We start from the raw sequence: 23374 nt of genomic DNA on the forward strand, positions 1-23374 counted from the left end.
GTATGTGCTTACAGGATGATTATTCCACTGACTGATAAATTGGTTAATTGCATTATTAATCAGTAGAATGTAGACTAGAAGAATACAAAACAGATGCACCTCATCTGTTGGATCTAAAATTCCACTGTGCTCAAGAAAGAGGAAAATGTTCAAAAAGCGGCTCACAATAACCCAGTTGACATCACACCAGAGATGCTCTATTCTCTAGTTATGAACAGATTTTCCAGTGATGTGGCTGCCTCTATTTAAACCTCTTTCTTGCAGCATAAAGCGAGGAACTTCTATGTTTTCCATTCCAAGATCACTGCGAACTCTTGATGGTAAATTGTAGAGCTCAACAGCTGACTGGAAATACTGCAGTACAGTTAAGGCCCTGTTATTGGTTGATGCCTAAAGGAATACTATCATTCTTGAAAAACCATCTAAACCACCATGAATTATAATTTTGTATGGCTGAATTAGTTTGTGGTTGCCATCAATATGCCTGTTGGACACCATGAAGACATTTGTTCCACAACACTATCACATATAAGTTAGGTTAAAATATAGTATGAAAAAAAAGTTAAATCTGCCTATCTGAGTAATGGTGGTAATAATAATAATGACAACAACAACTATAATAATCATAACAACAACAAGAGACATTTTTGACCACCCATGAGTAACAGACATGATAGTCAGGAATTTTGAGCATAATATCAGGGGTCGGTGGGGGCTGGGAACCTGGGTTAGGGTGATCAGTGAGGGGGCTTGATAGAACTGAGGGAGGTATCACAAATCATGAGTTGAATTGGCACTAATGCTCATGCATCAAAATTACAGCCTGACCTCCCTTGTATCACAGATTTAAAACCAGTGTTGCCCCTGTGTGGAGGGAACTCCCATATAAAAAGGAAAGGAGTGCTTGTCGCAAATTTTGACAAGAACCCTTGAAAGGTACCAAGATCCTGTTTTATGGGCATAGCTTAATATGCTTTTCACCCCTAAGAGGAAACAATTCTGAAACAACACAGATAACCCTAGCTGTCATTTTTTTCTGTTCAAGACCTTACCTAAGAGGAGGCGCAAAAGCTCCCGCTGTGGACCTTTCGGAACTGACCACCATAAGAGGTACCAACCCTGCATTTTTAAACCCTAAAAAGTATGACAAGCATCCCTGTCCTTTTTATACAGGAGTCCCCCCAGGGGGGTGTTGTCCCTAGTGAAATAACAAACTGCCTGACTATTTTGAAAAGAGGGGTAGTGGGCTCTAATGGTGTAGGGGGGGCCTGTTAAAAAAGGAGACCCCTTTAAACAGAGACTCGTCAAAAAGAAGGTAGTGTTAACTAAATAGCGCTTCAACGAATTCTTTTACTTTACCATAACGCATTGGGGCATGGCTGCTCTTAAAGTGCGAAGAACCGGATCCACTCTTCGAATAGATTCCTGAATACAATGGCGCTGGAATCGTAAGCCCCTTTGCTTCAAGCCCCTTTCAACCTGGCGTTGACCAGCGCTTGGTGTCACTTCAAGAATTTCCCTCACATATTTGTCAAGGTCATCGTTGGAGACATCACTGAAATTCTCTCCCACACCAACTGGCAACCCAAATTCATGTCTTCGACGGCGCAAAGTTCTTTCGGAGATTCCAAGAATTCTTCCGATATCAGCCCAACGAAAACCGGCGTCATTGTGCAGAGTTTGCAGCTGTTGCTGTAAGATCTGTAGCCTTGGTTTGCCAACTAAACCGTTCCTAGCCACAGTTGAAAGACGATCGTTTAGGGACGATGGTGCAGTAAACGTAGAGCGTTCCGAGTCCTCGAAAATTCTGTCAAAGTCCTTGAAAGTTCGTTCGTAAGAAAACGAGTTCATTTAGATCAGAAACACCTCAACTTCATCTGGGAAGGCTTCTTCTATTCTTAGAGTCAAAGTGACAAGAGTTCTTTAGTTTTCTCGTAAACGGCGACTAAAAATTTCAGCCGAGTCGTAGGAAGCAGTGTTCCTTTTCCCATCTGCACTTTCCAGTAGCCTATCTAAAGACATAAAAATCCTTCGATGTTGGGCAGCCAAATCCGTACACTTTGCGTAGTGCTTCTCAAACTTCACTGATAGTCTGCTTCTATTTCCGCCATTTTGAAAGTGTTAGTTTCCGGGGCTTCTTGTTTAAACTGACTTCCGGTCATTTTATTTCCGCTTCCTCATCTTTTAGTTTTATTAAACATCTTTTAGTTATATAAGGCGTGAATGAGTCAGGAAAGCGATTTATGTTGCACAACATCAATGTATGACATCCAAAATTGATGTATTCCGGATGAAATCGATTTATTTTATTTTAATACTTGTATTATATATAACACATAACAATTTTTGTCCGTAAAAGAACCTCATAGGACATTAGTAGTCGGGAAAGTGATCAGCCTCAAAAATTTTAATTTCAAGGCTTACTGAAAAAAATAATAAATCAAAGCTTAAAACCTGTCTTTTTTTTCTGTCTCTTAGAAATTCAAGTCAACTCCCTCCAGCTTAAGCTTCATATTTTCCAAAAATGGTCTTCCCTGAGTCTTTATAGTTTGGAGCATATAAGTGCTGAACGAAGACTAGCTATGTCCATGTAAGAGATCTGGAACTACACCTAAGTCAGACAAAGCTTCAGCAGCCTGTGCATTTTTCGGCCATGATACAGTTTTCTTGCTGTTCAGTATAATTTCATCCCGTCAATTGGCGAAATTACTGCCAGCAAAGTCAATTACAAAAAGATGAATGTTTCAGACCCTCAGGGAGCCTCGTCTCGCGGTCCGCACATTACTTACCGTTTAACGCGACTCATCGCCCTGTTCATTCTGCAGAGGAAAGCTAGTGCGTCAACGGTCCGTCGCGGTGACGATTATAAGAAGCAAGACGAAAGTTTAGAGCAAGTGAAAGATGGGTTAACGAAAATGCTTGGCTTGTTTCAGGACATCGCTGGATCTTCGTCGAGTATGAAGAATGACGATGTTAAGAAACTCATCAAAGACAAAACAAGGCTGGGATGGCATGGATCCCGAACAAAGGTATGAGATTGTTTTTCAACGTGCAATTTCATTCTTTTAAAGTTTTAAAGAAGGTTGTTTCCAATAAAATTTGGGAAATTCATAAACGTCCAACTTATGAGTTATCATCCTTTCTGTTGTCCTTTCAGAAAAGGTAGTGTCGTCGTGCAAAGAGATTTATTAAGAAAACAGGTGAGAATTGGTTGAAATGTTGCAGAATTAAAAGGCACTGGGTTTTAGTCTTGAGAAAGTCTCCAGGATGCGCGGTGATAGTTTTAAGCGCAAAGCTGAAGACCCTCGGCAGACCTTGAGAATTAAAGTCAGGAGACAGCAAAAGAAGACCACTTTCTCCTAAGGTGTCTGCAGGAAAAAGGGGAATAACTAAATAATAAGATTCGGACAGTTACCGTACGTTTGTTCATGGAAAATTATATTAATGTATATGTGCGACCTAAGTCCAATTTGTGGCAAAAAGAGATGTTCCGTAATATATCTCAATAGAGAAAAAATTAAATTATATCTTAGCCGAAAAGACATTTCATGCCAAAGGGGAGCAATTAAGGCCCAAATGAAATCGGCTATCGTATTTTAAAAGACCAGAGATTATTAAGGTTCTCCTCTTAGTTCTCCGTGTTTAGTTCTTCAAAGTATGAGATTGTTCTCCAGTGCCGAATTTCATTTTTGGGTCTTAAGTTTTAAAGATGGTTACGTCAAATAAAATTTGGGAAATTCATGAGTGTTCAACTTATGGGTTATCATCCTTGCTGTTCTCCTTTCAGGAAAGGTAGCATCGTCGTGCAAAGAGATTTATTCAAAAAACAGGTGAGAATCGGTTGAAATGTTACAGAATTAAAAGCCACTGGGCTTTAGTCTTGAGAGAGTCTCCAAGATGCGCGGTGATAGTTTTCGCGGTTTTCGGAATTAGGGATAGGAGACAGCAAAAGAATACCACTTTGTCTTAAAGTGTCTGCAGGAATAAGGGAAATAACTAAATAAAAAGATTCGGACAGTTACCTTTTGTTCATGGAAAACTATTTTAATGTATGTGTGCGACCTAAATCCAATACGTGGCATAAAGAGATGCTCCTTACTATATCTTAGAAGAGGAAAAATTCTTAACCGAAAAGAAATTTCATGCCAAGGGGGAACGATTAAGGCCCAAATGAAATCGGTTATCTTATTTTAAAAGATCACAGATTGATGAGATTCTCCTCCTCAACTATAGCTAGCATTTTCCCCGTTGAGCCAGCTTCAGCGTTTTTTTTTTTTTAATTGTTATTATTTGCCTGTTCCGTTTGATTTAAAACATGAACTTTCGTTCAGGTATTTATTCAAATACTACGCTTTGATTTACCAACTGTCAAGATCGACTCCGACTCTTGTGTTCCTTTCGATATCAGGTTTCCGGAAGACAATGCTTACATACTTCAGACGGATTGTGGGTATGTTCCTGTTTAATGTCAAATGACCAACTCTGGCATGGGCACATGTGGAGGAGGTGGATGGACGCTGGTCATGAAGATTGACGACTAAAAGGTGGTTCCTTTGTAAAGTTCAGTAATAGGGAGAGAACTTTTTTTTGCTGCCGCCTAAATTCATTTATCGTAGGGAGGTTGCTTAACTAAGGAAATTAAAATTTACCATAATTTACTTAACATAAAAGTTCAAAATCCGTGATCGCACCCATCAGTCCGCAAAACTGTAATCAAAACTTTTTCCTGTTGTTTCTCAGAAACAACAGGAAAAAGGAAATTAAAATCCGATGATGGAACTACATGAAGTTGACATTTTTTATCCTAAGAAGTGCCGCGCGCATTTTTAGAGTGAAGATTAGTTTAACATAGTTATTGGCTGAACAGAAAATTTCTTTTATTAGAACTAATATATTCAAGTCAGCAGTTATCAGACAGAATTTAAACTTCCTGTAAAAAAAAGGAGGATCCATTTTCTGGCTTTGGTGTCAAAAATTAAAAAGGTTTTCGGTTTCTCAAAAACCCTCATGCGCCTCGGTGAGTGAATAAAAACAATAACTTGGAAGTAAATTGATAACGCTATCAAATATAGCTTGATAACGCAAGGCAAACCACCGAACTTAGTTTTAATCGGGTTTTCAGTCGCTTTTTTGCTCAGACCGAGGGATGACACTCAAAACGACAACCTTAAAAAGATGGATGACAGATGTTAACCTAACTTGATCTACTTGTTGTTGATAATCACCTCATTGTTTGTAAATCAACTTATTAAGCAGCTGATGGAGGACGGTATCTTCAAACACAGTAAGTGGTAACTCTGCCTCAAAAAACAGGATCTGAGAGATGCATTTTTATCTCCAAAATAACACTTTTAATGGAGCTATTTGAATTAAGACTAGCCGAGAGCAAAATGTTCTCGCAAACCAACGTAACGCAAAGAGAGCAAGAAACTTTCACTAACAAGAATATGTTTGGAATAGTTCATGGTTTTATATTTTTACAAAATTTGTCATTGATTTCCTTTCTATTTTATAAATAATGACGTGCTTTGGCAAACCGAGTAGTATACCGTTATATTGCAAGTCGGCAAATGGACGATAATTGTCTGTTGAAGAAAAAAAATTCATAAACAAAATTCGGAGAATAAAGCACGAAGTAAATAATTTCCTTTTTGTCTTGTAAGAAATTGTTACCCTAAGTCTTCCGCTTATTTTTTATTATTTTTTTAAGGTTCTCTAAGCATCAGTTTTTCTTACTGAGTAGATCGGTATCTACAGGAAGACGACTTATTTTCTAAAAACTGACTGAAATTGTTACTGAGCATGCTCCTATGTATGTTGGATAACTTCAGGTAGAATGCGAGGAGAAGAAGGGAGCGAGGCTTTATATCAATAAGGAAAGAGAAAAAAATTGTCAAAATTGTAATTTGCTGCTTCGAATAATTTCATTTGTTACATGAGTCATAATAAAAAACGATATCACTCCCTTTTCTGAAACAAGATCCTGTCATTACCGCCCACGTTGAACATATATGCTACTAAGCACAATGCCTTCATTTTGACCGGGTGGATCAACATGGTTCCTGTGCTTTCCACAAAAGGCTTTTGATAATTTGCCTTCATCACAAAGGTTTATAACACTTTTTTTACTTCGCACAGGTTTGGCTTGCCTTATTAAAATGAAAAAACCGAAAACCATCATCACTTAACAACATAGTGTCTGAACTTGAAACAAAAGGCCTTTTATAATTTTCGTTCATCAGGAAAGTTGAGAGCAGGTTTTTTCCTTTGGTTTTTATATTTTATTCATTTATTTTGGATGAGGGACCGGTTTGGCTAGCCTTATTTAGATGTATGAACCGGAGACCACACAAGTAAGAGACTCGTTCAGCGTTTATTTACTTAATTAATTAAAAACAAAAGCAAAACACTTTCTATGGAGCTCAAAATTACTTCATAAAGTCGGGCATTAAAATCAAATTTAAGTTACATTCATTTTCAGCGTCGTTGTATATTAGCGGGATCCCTAAAGATGCTCAACTTGCTGGCCCCTCAGGTATACGTCTTCACTGTAGCAGAATCTGTTTGGCATCGAGCCGTCCAGCAATGGAGCGGACTTTTCGTTCCCGCTTTTCGTTCGACTTACGGTTACAACTCTAAAGAATTTAAAAAAAGTATAATTGCAACCATACCTTCTTGAAACATGAAAAACTCCTAAAGATCAGAATAATTTTTGCTTTTAAAATTAAGCTAGTTTCTTTCGCTTGTGATTAAAGGGCACCAGGTAATTTTTTTGTTATAATTCAGTTCTCTCTTTACCAATTTTACTTGCTGCTTTTTTTAGTCCAGATTAAAAAGATAAATCGAAGTTTCTTATGCATTTACCTTTCTAGAGTCCTTGGGTGCGCAGGCCACTGCTTCGGTTCCTTCGATCAGAAGAAGTGACAAGAGAAAAAGAACACCCAAAGCCAGTTTTGTTTCCATTTCTTTGTTGAGGTATTTTCGGATTCAGTTTGCTCGGTGCGTTCGTTTGATGTGGAAGGGTAGTACAGGGGGTTTTTATAGTGGAAAGATCTTGGATCATCTGCGCGATATGCGATATTACACGCCCACAATGAGAAAGCAATGACGCTGGTAAGACTACATCTTCGTCGTTGTAAAAAGTTCTTAGCATGCAGCTGAACGGGATCAAATTCGTAGCAGCCTTGGTGATAACATTAAAATTTTGATAATTAACCCAAAGAGCAAACCAGAAAAGTGATACTTGCGTGGACTCTCCTCTCGCTTCTCCTTTCGTTTCTTTGCTTTCTTTTAGCTCCTTTTTTTTTTGTTTTTGTTTTTGTTTTGTTTTTTTTTCATTATGACACGATTTTAAGTCCCTCCTTCACTTTTAGTGTGTCGGTTTTTGTTAGTTGTTTAGTGGAACTTGATATAACACTAATTTGGCATTATGGAAAAAAATTGAAAAAAGTTTTTCTTTCAGCTGGATCAGAATTTGCATGTTATTCCAACTGCCTTGTCTTAAAAAATACCAATTAACGACTTACTTAATAAAATTAAACGTCTTTTATATGTGCGTGTCAAAGTCTCCTGGCACTTCCGTTTAGACAATTATTTCTTAAATCGCTCGTTTCGACCATGCAGAGGGAAATTGTCGAACGAGCATGATCAGCGCAAGTTTTCTCTTTACCCGAGCTTTGAACAGATCCCCTTCGTGGTTCGGACGAAAACAAACTGTGAACGGGAGAAAACATTCAACTTAAACAAAAGAAGGAACAAAATTTGCTCCTTCTTCCACCTGCTTTGTTTGATGAACATCAAGAAGCAAACTTCTTTGGGTAAATTCAAGTCTAATTTGAATCAAACTCCCATGCCGCTCCTGTTTTGTATACCTTTGAATTGAAAGGCTCGGCTAAGCCATTCAGAAGAAACTTTGGCGAACCAACATGATCCGCGTATGAGTTCAAAAATTAAACCATTGTTATTCTTAAGCCGAGTTAGTAACAACTTTTCCTTAGTGGTTCAAACACAAACGCACAACAGAAAGAAAGAAATACATTTTATATCTTTCTCGTGCACTGGCTCACCTCCAGGCCCCACACACCGCTCAGGTTGGCCATGTCATTTCATTCGAAGTACCCAACTCAGGGAGCTAAATTTGATTCGGTTCTTCAAACACGATTAAAACATGCGATGCAACATAAATGGTGTGGCAGAATCAGTCTCTAACTTTATTATAGAGCAACACATCCATGGTTATTTTTAGGTAATTTATGAGCGACAATAGGGGAAACAGGTGGAATGTACATGAGAAAGTCTCCTTCCAATGTTCCCTTTTTTTTACGTAGGAAAATAAAAACAAGAAATCATGGTGGTTCCTACTGTATTTAAATATTTTTTTAGATGTTGTCAATGTCGCCTCAGTTCAATGACATTTTTACAGTATATACCGATGTTTCTATTCTCGTGATGTGGCGTAGACATGAAGCGTCAAAGAAATAAAAGGTGATCACCAGCCATTAACATAACTTTAGGGACAACGAGATAAATTCAGAGCCAGGAAGGAATTTGCTTTTCACTGTCTTTGCGTTTTTTAGTATCATTACTTCATTAATTCAATTTATTTTCTTTCTTAGCTCACGCGTTAGTAAAACTGCTGACACACGTCTCGTAACTTTCATTTCATTTCATTGTGATGTTTATTTATTCAAGTGAACGATGGGTTAACGAAAGTGCTGGCTTGTTTCAGGACATCGCAGGATCTTCGGCGAGTATGAAGAATGACGTTGTTAAGAAACTCATCAAAGACAAAACAAGGCTGGGATGGCATGGATCCCGAACAAAGGTATGAGATTGTTTTTCAATGCGCAATTTCATTCTTGAGTCTTGAGTTTTAAAGAAGGTTGTGTCTAATAAAATTTGGGAAATTCATGAACGTTCAACTTATGAGTTATCATCCTCTCTGTTGTCCTTGCAGAAAAGGTAGTATCGTCTTGCAAAGAGATTTATTAAAAAAACAGGTGAGAATTGGTTGAAATGTTGCAGAATTAAAAGACACTGGGTTTTAGTCTTGAGAAAGTCTCCAGGATGCGCGGTGATAGTTTTAAGTGCAAAGCTGAAGACCCTCGGCAGACCTTGAGAATTAAAGACAGGAGACAGCAAAAGAAGATCACTTTCTCCTAAGGAGTCTGCAGGAATAAGGGAAATAACTAAATAATAAGATTCGGATAGTTACCGTAAGTTTGTTGATGGTAAATTATGTTAATGTACATGTGCGACCTAAGTCCAATATGTGGCATAAAGAGATGTTCCGTAATATATCTCAATAGAGGAAAAATCGAATTATATCTTAGCCGAAAAGACATTTCATGCCAAAGGGGAGCGATTAAGGCCCAAATGAAATCGACTATCGTATTTTAAAAGACCAGAGATTATTAAGGTTCTCCTCTTCAGCTAAAGCTAGCATTTTTCCCTTAAAGCAAGCCTCAGCATTTTTATTATTATTTGCCTGTTCCGTTTGATTTAAAACATGACCTTTCGTTCAGGTATCTATTCAAATACTACGCTTTGATTTACCAACTGTCAAGATCGACTCCAACTCTGTTTCCATATAAGGTTTCTGGAGGACAGTGCTTACCTGCTTCAGACGGATTGTGGGTATGTCCATATTTACTGTCACATGACCAGCTCTGGCATGAGCGCATGGAGAGGAGGTGGATGGACGTTGGTAATGAAGATTGACGGCCAAAAGGTAGGTCCTTTGTACAGCGCAGTAAAAGGGAAGGAACTATGTTTGCTGCCGCCTAGATTCATTTATCGTAGGGAGGCTGCTTCACTCAGGAAATTAAAATTTATCATATTTTACTGAGCACAATAGTTCAAACTCCATGATCGCAACCATCAATCGGCAAAACTGTGATCAAAACAAACAAAAGGAAAAAGGATATTAAAATCCGATAATGGCAATACGTGAAGTTGACATTTTTTATCCTAAGAAGTGTCCGAGCGAGTCTGAAACGGTATTTGTCGACTACAAAACTGTTTTTGCGTGACGAACTTACTTTCTTTTGTTTTGTTATCACAGCGGACTTTTCACTACGACTCAAATTACTGGAGCAACAAGGAAAGCTACAATTTAGAAGGAGGAATGACTGGATTTGACAGACAAGAGACCAAACTGCCAACCTACTGTAACACACCCTTCTCCCTTCTCATGAAGTTGACATTTTTTATCCTAAGAAGTGCCGCGCGCATTTTTTGAGTGGAGATAAGTTCAACATAATTATTGGCTGAACTGAAAATTTATTTCATTAGAACTAATATATTCAAGTCAGCAATTGCCACTCAACATTGTCCTCTACGACAAAATTAACTTTTCCTCGCAACGAAGGAAAGATTTCGAAGGAATATCCAACAAGAAACATATACAGGATAAGATTTAGCATTTACCAAATGTAGAAAACTAAAGGTCGCTCTTCGATCGTTCATCTTCAGAAAATGTCTTTTTAAACTTCCTTTAAAAAATCGAGGATCCATTTTCTGGCTTTGGCGTTCAAGAGTAAAAAGGTTTTCGGTTTCTTAAAAACCCTCATGCGCGTCGGTGAGTAAATGAAAACAACAACTTGGTAGTAAATCGATAACGTTATCAAATATAGCTTGATAACGCAAGGCAAACTACCGAAGCTAATTTGAATTTTAAACGGTTTTTTAGTGGTTTTTTTGCTCAGATCAACGGATTACACTCAAAACGATAACCTTAAAAAGATGGATGACAGATGGTAACCTAACTTGATCTACTTGTTGTTGATAATCACCTCATTGTTTGTAAATCAACTTAGCCAAGCAGCTGATGGAGGACGGTATCTTCAAACAGAGTAAGTGGTAACTCTGCCTCAAAAAACAGGATCTGCGAGTAGCATTTTTATCAGCAATGTAACACTTTTAGTGAGCTATTCGAAGTAAGACTAACCAAGAGCAAAATTTTCTCGCAAACCAATGTAACGCAACGAGAGCAGGGAACTTTCACTTACAAGAATATGTTTTGAATAGTTCATGGTTTTGTATTTTTAAAAAATTTGCTATTGATTTCCTCTCCATTTTATAAATAATGATGCACTTTGGCGAACCGAGTTGTATACCGTTATATTGCAAATCGGCAAATGCACAATAATTGTCCGTCGAAGAAAAAAAATCCGTATTTTATTCGTAATTTCACGCGCGCTATGTTAGGATAAGAATTATAAAATAATTCAAATAGTACGCGCGCTCTGATTGGCCATAAAACCATTTTACATGAGCGTATGTAAACCCGGTTTTCGTTCCTCTTTCATTAGTTATTTTATAAAAGAAATGTAAAATGGTTTCCGTGTTTACATAGCCTGATGTAAACACGCGGAAGGTTGGGAGAAACTAGATACGTTTGGAGAGCACTCAAAAAGATAGAGATGCTCTCAGCTGCGCCTCGAGCTACTCTTAAGCATTTTTCGTGCTCTCCAAACTTCCCAAGTGCATCCATAACTCGATATGCGCACGCTAAGCATGGACAAGTTCTTAGTTTCCTTGGTTTTTACTTTTTATTCATTTATTTTGGATTAGGGGCCGGTTTGGTTAGCCTTCTTAAAAGGTATGAACCGGAAGCAACCGAAATAAAAGACCCGTTCAGCATTTATTTACTTTATTAATTACCAAACAAAAGCAAAATACTTTCCATGGAGCTCAAAATTTCTTCGCGTCGTTGTATATTAGTGGAATTCCTAAAGAGTCTCAACTTGCTGGCCTCTCAGGTGTGCGTCTTCATCTAGCAGGATCTGTTTGCAATCGAGTCGTCGAGCAATGGAGCAGACTCTTCGTTCCCGCCCCTTGTTCGAATTACAAGCCTATAAATTAAAAAGAGAATTTTAATTGCAGCCATACCTACTTGAAATATGAAGAGCTCTTAAAACTCAGAATAATTAAAAAATTAAATCGAAGTGTCTCCTTTATTTACCGGCCTAGAGTCCGTGTATGTGCAGGCCACTACACCATCGGTTCCTTCGATCAGAAGAAGTGATAAGAAGAAAAGAACACCCAAAGCCAGTTTTGTTTCGATTTCTTTGTTGAGGTATTTTCGGATTCAGTTTGCTCGGTGCGTTCGTTTGATGTGGAAGGGTAGTACAGGGGGTTTTTATAGTGGAAAGATCTTGGATCTTCTGTACTTTAAGCGATATGCCACCCACAATGACAAAGCAATGACGCAGGTAAGGCTATATCTTCATCGCCGGAAAAATTTCTCAGCATGCAGCTGAACGGGATCAAATTCATACCAGTCTTTGTGGTGACCTTTCAATTTTTACAATTAACCCAAAGAACAAGCCAGAAAAGTGATACTTGCGTGGACTCTCCTCCCACTTCTCTTTTTGCTTGTTTGTTTTCTTTTGGTTTTATCATACGCTTTTAAGTCCCTCCTACACTTTAAGTGTGTAGGTTTTTGTTAGTTGTTTAATGGAACTTGATATAACATTTCTTTGGCATAATGAAAACAAAATTGGGAAAAGGTTTTCTTATTCCAAATACATTCTCTCAAAAATACCGATGAACGACTCACTTAAAAGTTTGTTATATGTGTTTGTCAAATTCTGATGGCACTCCCGTTTAGACATATATTAACTTGAATCGCTCGTTTCGACCATGCAGAAGGAAATTGGCGAGCGAGCATGATCAGCGCAAGTTTTCACTTTACCCGAGCTTCGAACTGGTCCCCTTCGTGGTTCGGACGAAAACAAACTGTAAACGGGAGAAAATTATTATGATACGGAGGCTAAACTTAAGCAAAAGAAGGAACAAAATTTGCACCTTCTTCCACCTCCTTTGTTTGATGAACATCAAGAAGCAAACTTCTTTAGGTAAATTCAAGTATAATTTGAATCAACTCCCGTGCTGCTCCTGTTTTGTAAATCTTTGAATTCAAAGGCTCGGCTAAGCCATGAAGAAACTTTGGCGAACCAGCATGATCCGCGTATGAGTTCAAAAGTTCACTCATTGTTATTCTTAAGCCGAGTTGCTAGCAACTTCTCCTTAGTGGTTCGAATACGAACGCACAAAGATGCGAGGTTAACTTTTTCGCAAAGTGATTACTCAAATAAACATCCCTAAATGACTAAAAACATTTTACCACTTAAAACCAAGGAATCGCTATATCGTTCTTTCATACTACCAAATTTTTATCACTGCAATCACGTTTGGCACCACTGCCGAAAAAGGAACTCTACTTAAATCGAAAAAGTCAACGAAAGGGCATTGAGATATGTCTATAATAATAAACATGCATCCTATCAGCATCTCTTGGAAAGGATAAGACTACCCTCCATGGAATCTCGAAGAATTCAAGACATGTTATTGACAAAACATAAAAGTATCTCGAACAAAGCACCACAGGCAATTAGGAATCTTATTAATTTACGCTCATTTAAGTACAATCTCAAGCGCCAAGAATATGTTTTATCTTTACCTAAAGTTAAGACTATCAAATATGGACTCAAGTCATGGAGATATTTTGCAGCTAAGAAATGGAACGAACCATCAAATGACATTAGAATAAAAGTAGACACCATTGAAGAAGTAAGCAGAATTAGATTGTTAAATTTCGGGGATTAGTAAATTTGTAATATCAGTTTTAACTAGTATTTTGACTGTGACGGTGATATTGTAATATTAGTTTTAAATAGTTTTAATCAATATTGAATTTGTGATTTTGTATGTATGTAACATAAATTGTGTGGCAGAATCAGTCTCTAACTTTATTATAGAGCAACACATTCTTGGTTATTTGTAGGTGACTTAAGAGCGACAAAAGGAGAAACAGGTGGGCTGTACATGAGCAAGTCAATCCCCTTCCAATGTTCCTTTTGTTTTCGAAGGAAAACAAAACCAAGAAATTATGATGGTTCCTACTGTATTTCAATATTTTTTTAGATGTTGTCAATGTCGCCTCAGTTATGTGACATTTTCTCAGTATATACTGATGTTTCTATTCTCGTGGTGTGGCGTAAAAATTTAGCGTCAATGAAAGAAAAGGCGATCACCAACCGCCAACATATTTTCAGGGACAACGAGATAAATTTAGAGCGACGAAGCATTTTTCTTTTCATTTTTAAGCATCATTACTTCATTAATAATATTTATAATAAAGTTCAGATATAACGCCTGCTGTCATTGGTTAAAAGAGCGTGCTCTATGAAAGTATAGAGCATAGACCTGAGTTAAAGCTGTCACGCCATCTGCCGAATCGTACTATGTCCGACCTTTTCCGAGACTTCCTGACATTTCGGAACAAGCGAGCAAAGGTTCGCAAAAATGCCAGGCGCAGTAATTTACATTATTATATACTCAATAAAATATCGCGTTTCTGATTGGTCAATGATGAATGCATAAATAGGTTATAGAGTGCAATAGAGGTTATAGAGTGCAATACGGAGAGGTTGCCATGGAAACACCGGGGAAGCGCCAAATTTGAACACCAAATTATAAAAAAATGGCTGACAGCCGGTTTGCTTTGTCAAACCAAAACATCGTTGAGCAACTTAAAGAAAATGCGAAAAACAAAAACACAAAGCTACACAGACCTGGTTAAATGTCTTGCAAACATGGGCGACTCAACGAAAAGTAAACCCAAAAATGGAAGAATACGAGCACGAACAACTCGATAAAATATTGCAAATCTTCTACATAGAAATACGCACAAAAGACGGGTGTGAGTACGAACCTGAGAGTTTAAAATCCATGCTGGCAGCCCTCGACCGCTATTTAAAAGAGCATGTCTACAAGTACTCTATTATACGAGACCGAGAGTTTCACCAGTCGAAGTTGGTACTCGAAGGAAAAGTGAAGTGTCTCCGTCAACAAGGAAAAGGCAAGAGACCCAACGCCGCGAACGCACTGACAGCCGAAGAAGAAAAAAATGCTATGGAGTGAACAAAGTCTCGGCGACTGCAGTCCAAGAGTTCTTTCCCAGACGATGTGGTGGATCTTGACTCAACATTTTGGCCTGAGGGGAAGACAGGAACACCATTCAATGGAAGTCGAGGACTTCAGTTTTTGTGTGGACGACAGCGGCACAGAGTACGTCACATTTAAAGAAAATCCTACAAAGACGAGGCAGGGAGGACTGAACACAAAACATCGTAGTGTTCTGCCAAAAATGCTCGCTACTGGCGGTCATAGATGTCCTGTTGAGTTACTGAAGCAATACCTTGCCATAATCGAAAATCCCAAAACAAATGTTTGGTATAAGAAGCAGCGGCTCGGCGTAAACAGCATCGACAATATGATGAAGAGCGTCGTCAAGAACACAGCTCTGGAAACAGGCAAGAAGAAATTGACTAACCACACCGCAAGGAAGACAGTTGTGAAGAAACTCAGAGCAGCAAGCGTCGAGAGGCAGTCGATAATCCAAGTGACCGGCCACGCAAGTGAAAAGTCTCTTAACGACTACGATGAAGGTAGCGAGAAGGAACAGCGACAGCTTTCAAACATTATCAGCAATGCTCCACAGTCAGCAGCCTCCAGCAGTTTTCCTGGTCTACCAATGTGGTCTTCTCCTGCAACGACTTCAACGTGTGAACAGGTGAAAACAAGCGGCCATGCTTTCACTGTGAACAACTTTCACAACTGTCAAGTCACATTTAACGTGATTCAGGGGCAATGCAGTTCACCAAAGTCTACAAGTCAGAATGTTATTCCCTGAGGCCGATTGAGATCAAACATTTGAAAACAGTTTAGCGGGCTTAAGTACTCTTGCCGCTTTTAATAACTGAAATTTAGCTTTTGAGTTCGGCTTGTAATATTTTCTGAGAAACTTTCAAGTACTTCACGCTTGATTTACCTGTCACAACATTACATTTTTGATTGGTTCAAATAAAACATGTGAGCATTTTGGAACCCATTGAAGTGTTTTTTGTAGTACGTAAGGCGTGCAGAGTAGCGCGATGGAGTAATTTTGTCGAGAATATAATAAATAAAAAATCGTACGAACCTGCTCGTGCATTTCGTGATTTATGGTCACTCGTGATGTTTTGAAAGTTTTCAAATTGCACTCGCCTACGGCTCGTGCAATTTTAAGAACTTTCAAAACATCACTCGTGCCCATAAATCACGAAATGCACTCGCGTTCATACGATTTCCTATACTTACAGCAATCCTCAAAGATGAAACAAAATGGACAGTCCGAGTTTTAAATGTTTTCACGCTCAGTTAGATTACAAGTTAACGTACAGTAATAAATATCAAACACAGCTCGCACTTGTATATTACACAAAGTTTCGTGTTCAAAAACAAAACAGAAAAACACAGGAATTATTAAAAATATAACCAAGCATAACTGTTAAAATTCATACTAATCATGACGGTGTCAGAGCGACTACGATAATGCTGAGGTCTGTCGCGGCTAGCTCATCATGGTGATCTTCGGTCATCGCAGTGTAGCAAGCCTCAGGAATTAAATCGACCACCCTTCGAGTGGAAAAAAAGAGCTTCCTCCGATAACCCTTCCGATGCGTTGAGGGAAAGGTCACATCAGTCTCTGCAGCCGAGTTTTACAGTGCTGTCATTCCGTGCAATCTTCATGTCCTGGTGAATTCGGCTGTCGTTCATTCATAAAACACCCGCCTTGAACAGTTTGTTTTCTACTTGTTATGTGAAATAACTTGCGTATTTTTGTGAGCCACGATTGGGCCGAATTTCACTGAACCACTTTCAGATTCTGTATTAGGAACTAAAAAACTTCAGGCTAAAGTGTTAAATTCGACATGCCGAACTATTCTAGTTTGTAAACTTTTGCAGAATATGAACTTTGATGGTTTGAAATTTTTGACAGCTTTAATCTTGTACAGCCAATCAGATTGTTTGAACCATTCTAACAGGGATTCTGGTTGGCTTATTGTAGCGTGCTTTATGAGAGTATAGCGCATGCTGACGACACTGTTGTTCGCTTTCGAAATAGATTTTGTTTTGAAAATTGAATGTAATTCTTGGGGAATTATTCAGTCAAGAAGTAGGAAGAAACACTCGACTACGTCTCGTGTTTCGCCAGAACAACAGAACAGAGCACAGTCTAATATACTCAGTTCTGATTGGTTAAGATAAATGCAGTTTTCAGGTTATTCAATGTAGAAGAGGGTTAATTCAGTACAAAGAAGTAACAAACCAGACATTCTGATTGGTTAATAATCACTGAAACTCACAGATAGCCAATCAAGTGCGAGCCTTGGATGTCGCAACATTTGGATACGCTGAAAATTTGTCAGCGAAATAATGGCTGGTGTTTTAAGTAGGTTTTCTTACGCCACCGCAACAACAACACAGCAGCTGAAAAACGGCTCTAACAACGAAAACACTGTAAAAAGCACTGCTCTTTGCTCTTGTAGGTGTTTAGGGAAGGGAATTGCCAAGCAAATCGAAAATTACGAGCCGACCCAGCTGAACACTTTACTCGAGCGATTCTGCGCCGAAATTAAAAAAACATGGTTAAACCTCGCAAACGACGATTCCATTCCATCGAAAGTGATTTGGACACGGACTGAACAATTCCTTGAACTATTTAGCCGAACTTTATACTTTTTTTAGTCTCGAAGATGTGAAAATATAAATGTATATTATTGTTTTGATCGTACGCGGTTGTTTTGACCGAAAGCACTTGCAGGGTTTGAATAAATTATTTTTGCACTTGATGCACGCACTTTGCTTCTGCATAATCATGATAATCTATCTCGTATTTTTTCACGTATATTATTAGTACGTAATCACATGATTTTTCTCGTGCAATTTGGATTAAATATGCACTTGCTAACAAAATTGCACTCGCCTTACAGGCTCGTGCAATTTGTGGTCTTTAAAAAATTTACTTATTCTTTGTTATTCTAAGTTACACTCGAAATCATGTGATTGCTTATACTAATTCAATTATATTTTTCTTCTTAACTCACGCGTTAGTGAAACTGCTGACACGTGTCTCGCATTTTTCATTTCATAGCGATTTTCATTTATTCCATAGATTTGAGAAAGTTTAATTTCCCAACGGCGGTAATGCAAACGGGGACATTAGTTGTCAGGAAAGTGATCAGCCTCAAAAATCAACGCGTACTGAAAAAAAAGAAATCAGAGCTAAAGACCAGATTTTTTTATTGTCTCTAAGAAATTCAAATCAACTCCCTTCAGCCTAAGCTTAATATTTTCCAAAAATGGTCTTCCCTGAGTCTTTATAGTTTGGAGCATGTAAGTGCTGAACGATCACTAGCTATATCCATTTTAGAGATCTGGAACTACACCTAAGTCAGACAAAGTTTCAGCAGACTGTGTATTTTTCGGCCATGATACAGTTTTTCTTGCTATTCAATATAATTTCATCCCTGTCACTTGGCGAAATTATTGTCAGCAAAGTCACTTCCAAAAATATGAATGTTTCAGACCCTCAGGGAGCCTCGTCTCGCGGTCTGCACATTACTTACCAGTACATAGACCAAGCCACGTTCATCAATGAAGGGACTGAGAAGTTAGATCAAAATATTCAGCGAGTAGACGAACGTTTAACGCGACTCATCGCCCTGTTCATTCTGCAGAGGAAAGTTAGTATGTCATCGGTCCGTCGCGGTGACGACTATAAGAAGCAAGACGAAAGTTCAGAGCGAGTGAACAACAGATTAACGAAAGCGGTTGGCTTCTCGCAAAACATCGCTGGATCCTCGTCGAGCATGAAGAATGACGATGTTATAAGAAACTCATCCCAGACTCTTTACAAAACAAGGCTTGGATGCCATGGATACCGAACAAAGGTATGTATAACTTCCAACAGTGGACTAAACACTCCAAACACTCCAGCATTGTTCATGTTGGCATAAATTTGGAGTAACTACCCACGGATTAGACTTTACGGCAACTGACTGTGGATTTAGGTTCACGTTAACCTGATCCGAATCAGCTAAACACGGGCCAGAGTACAACAGACCAGGAGGGACCACACACGGCTTCGGGTCTATTACGGTTGCTAAGGCCTGTTCTCTGGCTTGCGACTTGGCAATCTCCGTTTCCAAAGTAACACGCCTTTCTTCTTGCTTAAGACGGAACTTTCGTTCTTCTAGAAACTGGCGCTTACTGAAGGCTGCTGCTTCCGCTGTTAATACCACGACGAAAACGGCCTCCTTTGCTCTCGCCGCCGATAGAGATGATGCACTGCTGCTTCTGCGTGAACCACTATGACTAGAACCCTTAGACACTCTTGAAGACTTAGAAGCTGACCGAAAACCAACCTCATCAATTGAATCTTCTGGGCTAACCTGGACATTCAACTGGAGCACTTCATCGGCTCTAGCGATCCAGTCCTGAACTCTCTGAACAAAGTCATCCTTTAGCACAGCCATAGTTAGTAGAGGAGACTATGGCACAGCTAGCAGCTTGCAAGCGATCGAAGGATTCCCGACATCTGGTAATGCAAGCCTCGTCTTGAATGGACGACAAGTGCAGAATGTGCGCTTCTTTAAAATTCTCGAAAGGGACCATAAACTCCGTAAATTAAACCTTCACGCGGTCAATGTTCTGCGCGTCTGACAACAAGGCCTCGACTTCGCTTTTCTTGACGGTCGCAGTTGAGAGAAAGCCTGATCTTGAATTCTTGAGGCGAAGAAGAAGCTTGCCGTACAGGGCGCCTGCATTAAGAACTGACATCGTGACTTGAATACCTTGCCGAACAAATTTCTAACGATATAACTTCCAACAGTGGACTAAACACTCCAAACACTCCAGCACTGTATTAACGTGCTTTATTTAAGAAACGATGTTGTAGTTGCGGTTGTTCAAAGCGGTTAAAAATTTGTTAGGAGCTGGGACAAACTACACTGGAGCGGCCACCAACTGTAACGTGAAATCTGGCTGCCATAGAGCGAAAAATGACTGCTTGGAAATGGCAAACGAAAAAAAACTGAACCGAAAAGACTTACACGACCTTTAGATACTAACGGATATATTACCATAAATTAATCGACTAACACGCTGAAATACATTACGCATACACGACGAACTAACCTACAAAAATCCCAAGGTACAAAAACAAAAGACACTAATAAACGGGTGTTTAGTTCTTCACAGTATGAGATTGTTCTCCAGTGCCAAATTTCATTTTTGGGTCTTAAGTTTTAAAGATGGTTACGTCAAATAAAATTTGGGAAATTCATGAGTGTTCAACTTATGGGTTATCATCCTTGCTGTTCTCCTTTCAGGAAAGGTAGCATCGTCGTGCAAAGAGATTTATTCAAAAAACAGGTGAGAATCGGTTGAAATGTTACAGAATTAAAAGCCACTAGGCTTTAGTCTTGAGAGAGTCTCCAAGATGCGCGGTGATAGTTTCAAGCGTAAAGCTGAAGACCCTCGGCAGACCCTCGGCAAACCCTCGGAATTAGGGATAGGAGACAGCAAAAGAATACCACTTTGTCCTAAAGTGTCTGCAGGAATAAGGGAAATAACTTAATAAAAAGATTCGGACAGTTACCTTTTGTTCATGGAAAACTATTTTAATGTATGTGTGCGACCTAAGTCCAATACTATAGTGCTCCGTACTATATCTTAGTAGAGGAAAAATTCTTAACCGAAAAGAAATTTCATGCCAAAGGAGAACGATTAAGGCCCAAATGAAATCGGTTATCTTATTTTAAAAGATCACAGATTGATGAGATTCTCCTCCTCAACTATAGCTAGCATTTTCCCCGTTGAGCCAGCTTCAGAGTTTTTTTTTTTTTTTTAATTGTTATTATTTGCCTCTTCCGTTTGATTTAAAACGTGAACTTTTGTTCAGGTATTTATTCAAATACCACGCTTTGATTTACCAACTGTCAAGATCGACTCCGACTCTTGTGTTCCTTTCGATATCAGGTTTCCGGAAGACAATGCTTACATACTTCAGACGGATTGCGGGTATGTTCCTGCTTACTGTCAAATGACTAGCTCTGGCATGGGCACATGTGGAGGAGGTGGATGGACGCTGTTCATGAAGATTGACGACTAAAAGGTGGTTCCTTTGTAAAGTTCAGTAATAGGGAGAGAACTTTTTTTGCTGCCACCTAAATTCATTTATCGTAGGGAGGTTGCTTAACTAAGGAAATTAAAATTTTTCATAATTTACCGAACATAGAAGTTCAAAATCCGTGATCGCACCCATCAGTCCGCAAAACTGTAATCAAAACCTTTTTCTTGTTGTTTCTCAGAAACAACAGGAAAAAGGAAATTAAAATCCGATGACGGAACTTCATGAAGTTGACATTTTTTTATCCTAAGAAGTGCCGCGCGCATTTTTAGAGTGAAGATTAGTTTAACATAGTTATTGGCTGAAAAGAAAATTTATTTTATTAGAACTAATATATTCAAGTCAGCAGTTGTCAGACAGAGTTAACTTTTCCTCGCAAAGAAAGAAAGAACTCGAAGGAAACTTAACTGAAAAAACAAATGCAGAATAAGATTCAGCATTTACCAAATGTAGAAAACTAAGGGACCGGTCGTTATTTATCGCCTGGGGGGGGTCGGAGTATTTAGGGGGGGATCACATGGTTTTTTGAAGACCTTTAGGGGGGATCAGCCGTAATTGACAAGCATAATGGGGGGGATCAGACCAAAAAAAAAGGAATTTTAGGTCGCGCCGGGACCTCGGGTGATTGCATTTGTAAATACTTTGGTAGGATTTGCCCCTGATGAATTATTCTTTTTCAATTCTGTTTACCTCGACAACTATCGGGGTGCATCAGAACGAAACAAAGAGCAAGCGCCCGGTGCAGCATACTTCCGAAAGATCGAATCGTTTATGGAAGACCACTATATTCGTGGAGAACTTTTTATGGAATTCTGTCGTGATGCCTGTAAAGAGTCAAGAGAAGAAAGTTCCAATCTCTGTTCCTGGTGTTCTAACAATAGATGGGTCGGTCCAGAAACGGAAAGAATTCCGCAACCTGTACCAGATTCAAACAATCCTGGACATTTCATGGATATCTATCAGACGGAATCGACGGGCAGGACACCAGATGATTACCTTCCAAGAAAATGTATTAAAGATCTGTACGAGGAACATTCTGACAGTATCAGAAACGATCAGGATACCATGAAGAGCTTCTGCTCAAAATATAATGTGGAAGAGAAGCACGTCATTGCATATGTTAATCATTTGAAGGATATTGAGATCCGAAAGGACATCAGAACAAGAGCAGCTCAGGAGCGAAGAAGGCAAGAGGCCGAACGAACGTACAAGGACTTTCAATGGGATAACCTCATCGAGGGTGGCAAAGTTGAAAAGTTGCGGGTAAGAGAACTAGACCTGTATCTCAACAAGCATGGTTTGACGACTGTGGGTCGGAAACTTGACAAAGTGAAGGCCATTCGATGTCACTATTACCGACAGAATAAAGAGACTGTGATAACAGAAGAACTGTCGAGTGATGAAGATGACGTGGAATCCGAGGATGAAGAATCCGAAAGTGGAGAGGCAGAGAGCGACGATCACTATGTTTTCGTGGATTTGGATGAACAGTCTGAGATTGGCACTTCCTCGACAATTCAGTTCGTATCTGAAGAGCAAATATTTACCGTTGTGGTTCAAGGTCCATGAGACGTAAGTACCACTATTAAAATATCACTTGCATATTCAAAAAGTTATTTGGCGGTGGCTGGGAGAAAAGGGGGGGGGGGGGGATCATGAAACTTTCCACTACCGATAAGGGGGGATCTCTAAAAAACTAGATACTCTACGGGGGGATCAGGTAAATGCTCCGATGTGACAACAAAAATACTCCGACCCCCCCCAGGCGATAAATAATGACCGGTCCCTAAAGGTCGCTCTTCGATTATTCATCTTCAGAAAATATCTTTTTTAAACTTCGTTCAGGTATTTATTTAAATACTACGCTTTGATTTACCAACTGTCAAGATCGACTCCAACTCTGTTTCCATATAAGGTTTCTGGAGGACAGTGCTTACCTGCTTCAGACGGATTGTGGGTATGTCCCTATTTACTGTCAAATGACCAGCTCTGGCATGAGCGCATGTAGAGGAGGTGGATGGACGCTGGTCATGAAGATTGACGGCCAGAAGGTAGGTCCTTTGTAAAGCGCAGTAAAAGGAAGGGAACTATGTTTGCTGCCGCCTAGATTCATTTATCGTAGGGAGGCTGCTTCACTCAGGAAATTAAAATTTATCATATTTTACTGAGCACAATAGTTCAAACTCCATGATCGCACCCATCAATCGGCAAAACTGTGATCAAAACAAACAACAGGAAAAAGGAAATTAACATCCGATAGTGGCAATACATGAAGTTGAAATTTTCTTTTATCTTAAGAAGTGTCCGAGCGAGTCTGAAACAGTATTTGTCGACTACAAAACTGTTTTTGCG

General features: G+C 39.1%; 1 protein-coding gene, 2 long non-coding RNA genes and 1 pseudogene across 3 annotated transcripts; 2 read left to right on the forward strand and 2 right to left on the reverse strand.

Moving 5' to 3' along the window:
• Nucleotides 1-6354: 6354 nt before the first annotated feature.
• Nucleotides 6355-7646, reverse strand: LOC149042490 (uncharacterized). Its single transcript, XR_016188659.1, has 2 exons — nucleotides 6865-7646; nucleotides 6355-6635 (listed from the first exon to the last, which is right to left on the reverse strand). It is a non-coding gene; the product is annotated as an uncharacterized LOC149042490 (long non-coding RNA).
• Nucleotides 7647-9606: 1960 nt separating this feature from the next.
• LOC149042491 (putative skeletal organic matrix protein 5) lies at nucleotides 9607-11377 on the forward strand. The gene is made up of 2 exons (XM_089213130.1): nucleotides 9607-9730; nucleotides 10064-11377. The coding sequence occupies exons 1-2, from the start codon at nucleotides 9659-9661 to the stop codon at nucleotides 10238-10240; spliced, it is 249 nt and encodes an 82-aa protein (XP_089069256.1). The 5' UTR covers nucleotides 9607-9658; the 3' UTR covers nucleotides 10241-11377.
• A 259-nt stretch (nucleotides 11378-11636) lies between these two features.
• Nucleotides 11637-12174, reverse strand: LOC149042492 (uncharacterized). Its single transcript, XR_016188667.1, has 2 exons — nucleotides 11966-12174; nucleotides 11637-11855 (listed from the first exon to the last, which is right to left on the reverse strand). It is a non-coding gene; the product is annotated as an uncharacterized LOC149042492 (long non-coding RNA).
• Nucleotides 12175-14325: 2151 nt separating this feature from the next.
• LOC149042493 (uncharacterized protein KIAA1958-like) lies at nucleotides 14326-15894 on the forward strand (annotated as a pseudogene).
• Nucleotides 15895-23374: the final 7480 nt, after the last annotated feature.

The sequence above is a fragment of the Pocillopora damicornis genome, chromosome 7 (genome assembly GCF_964200805.1).
Source record: "Pocillopora damicornis chromosome 7, jaPocDami1.2, whole genome shotgun sequence".
Classification (NCBI taxonomy): domain Eukaryota; kingdom Metazoa; phylum Cnidaria; class Anthozoa; order Scleractinia; family Pocilloporidae; genus Pocillopora; species Pocillopora damicornis.

Excerpts from the sequence above, each read along its gene's own strand:
- LOC149042491 (XM_089213130.1), top strand. The coding sequence starts at position 9,659 with ATGACCAGCTCTGGCATGAGCGCATGGAGAGGAGGTGGATGGACGTTG. Across the intron at positions 9,731-10,063 it reads TGAAGATTGACGGCCAAAAG|CGGACTTTTCACTACGACTC; the intron begins GTAGGTCCTTTG and ends TTGTTATCACAG.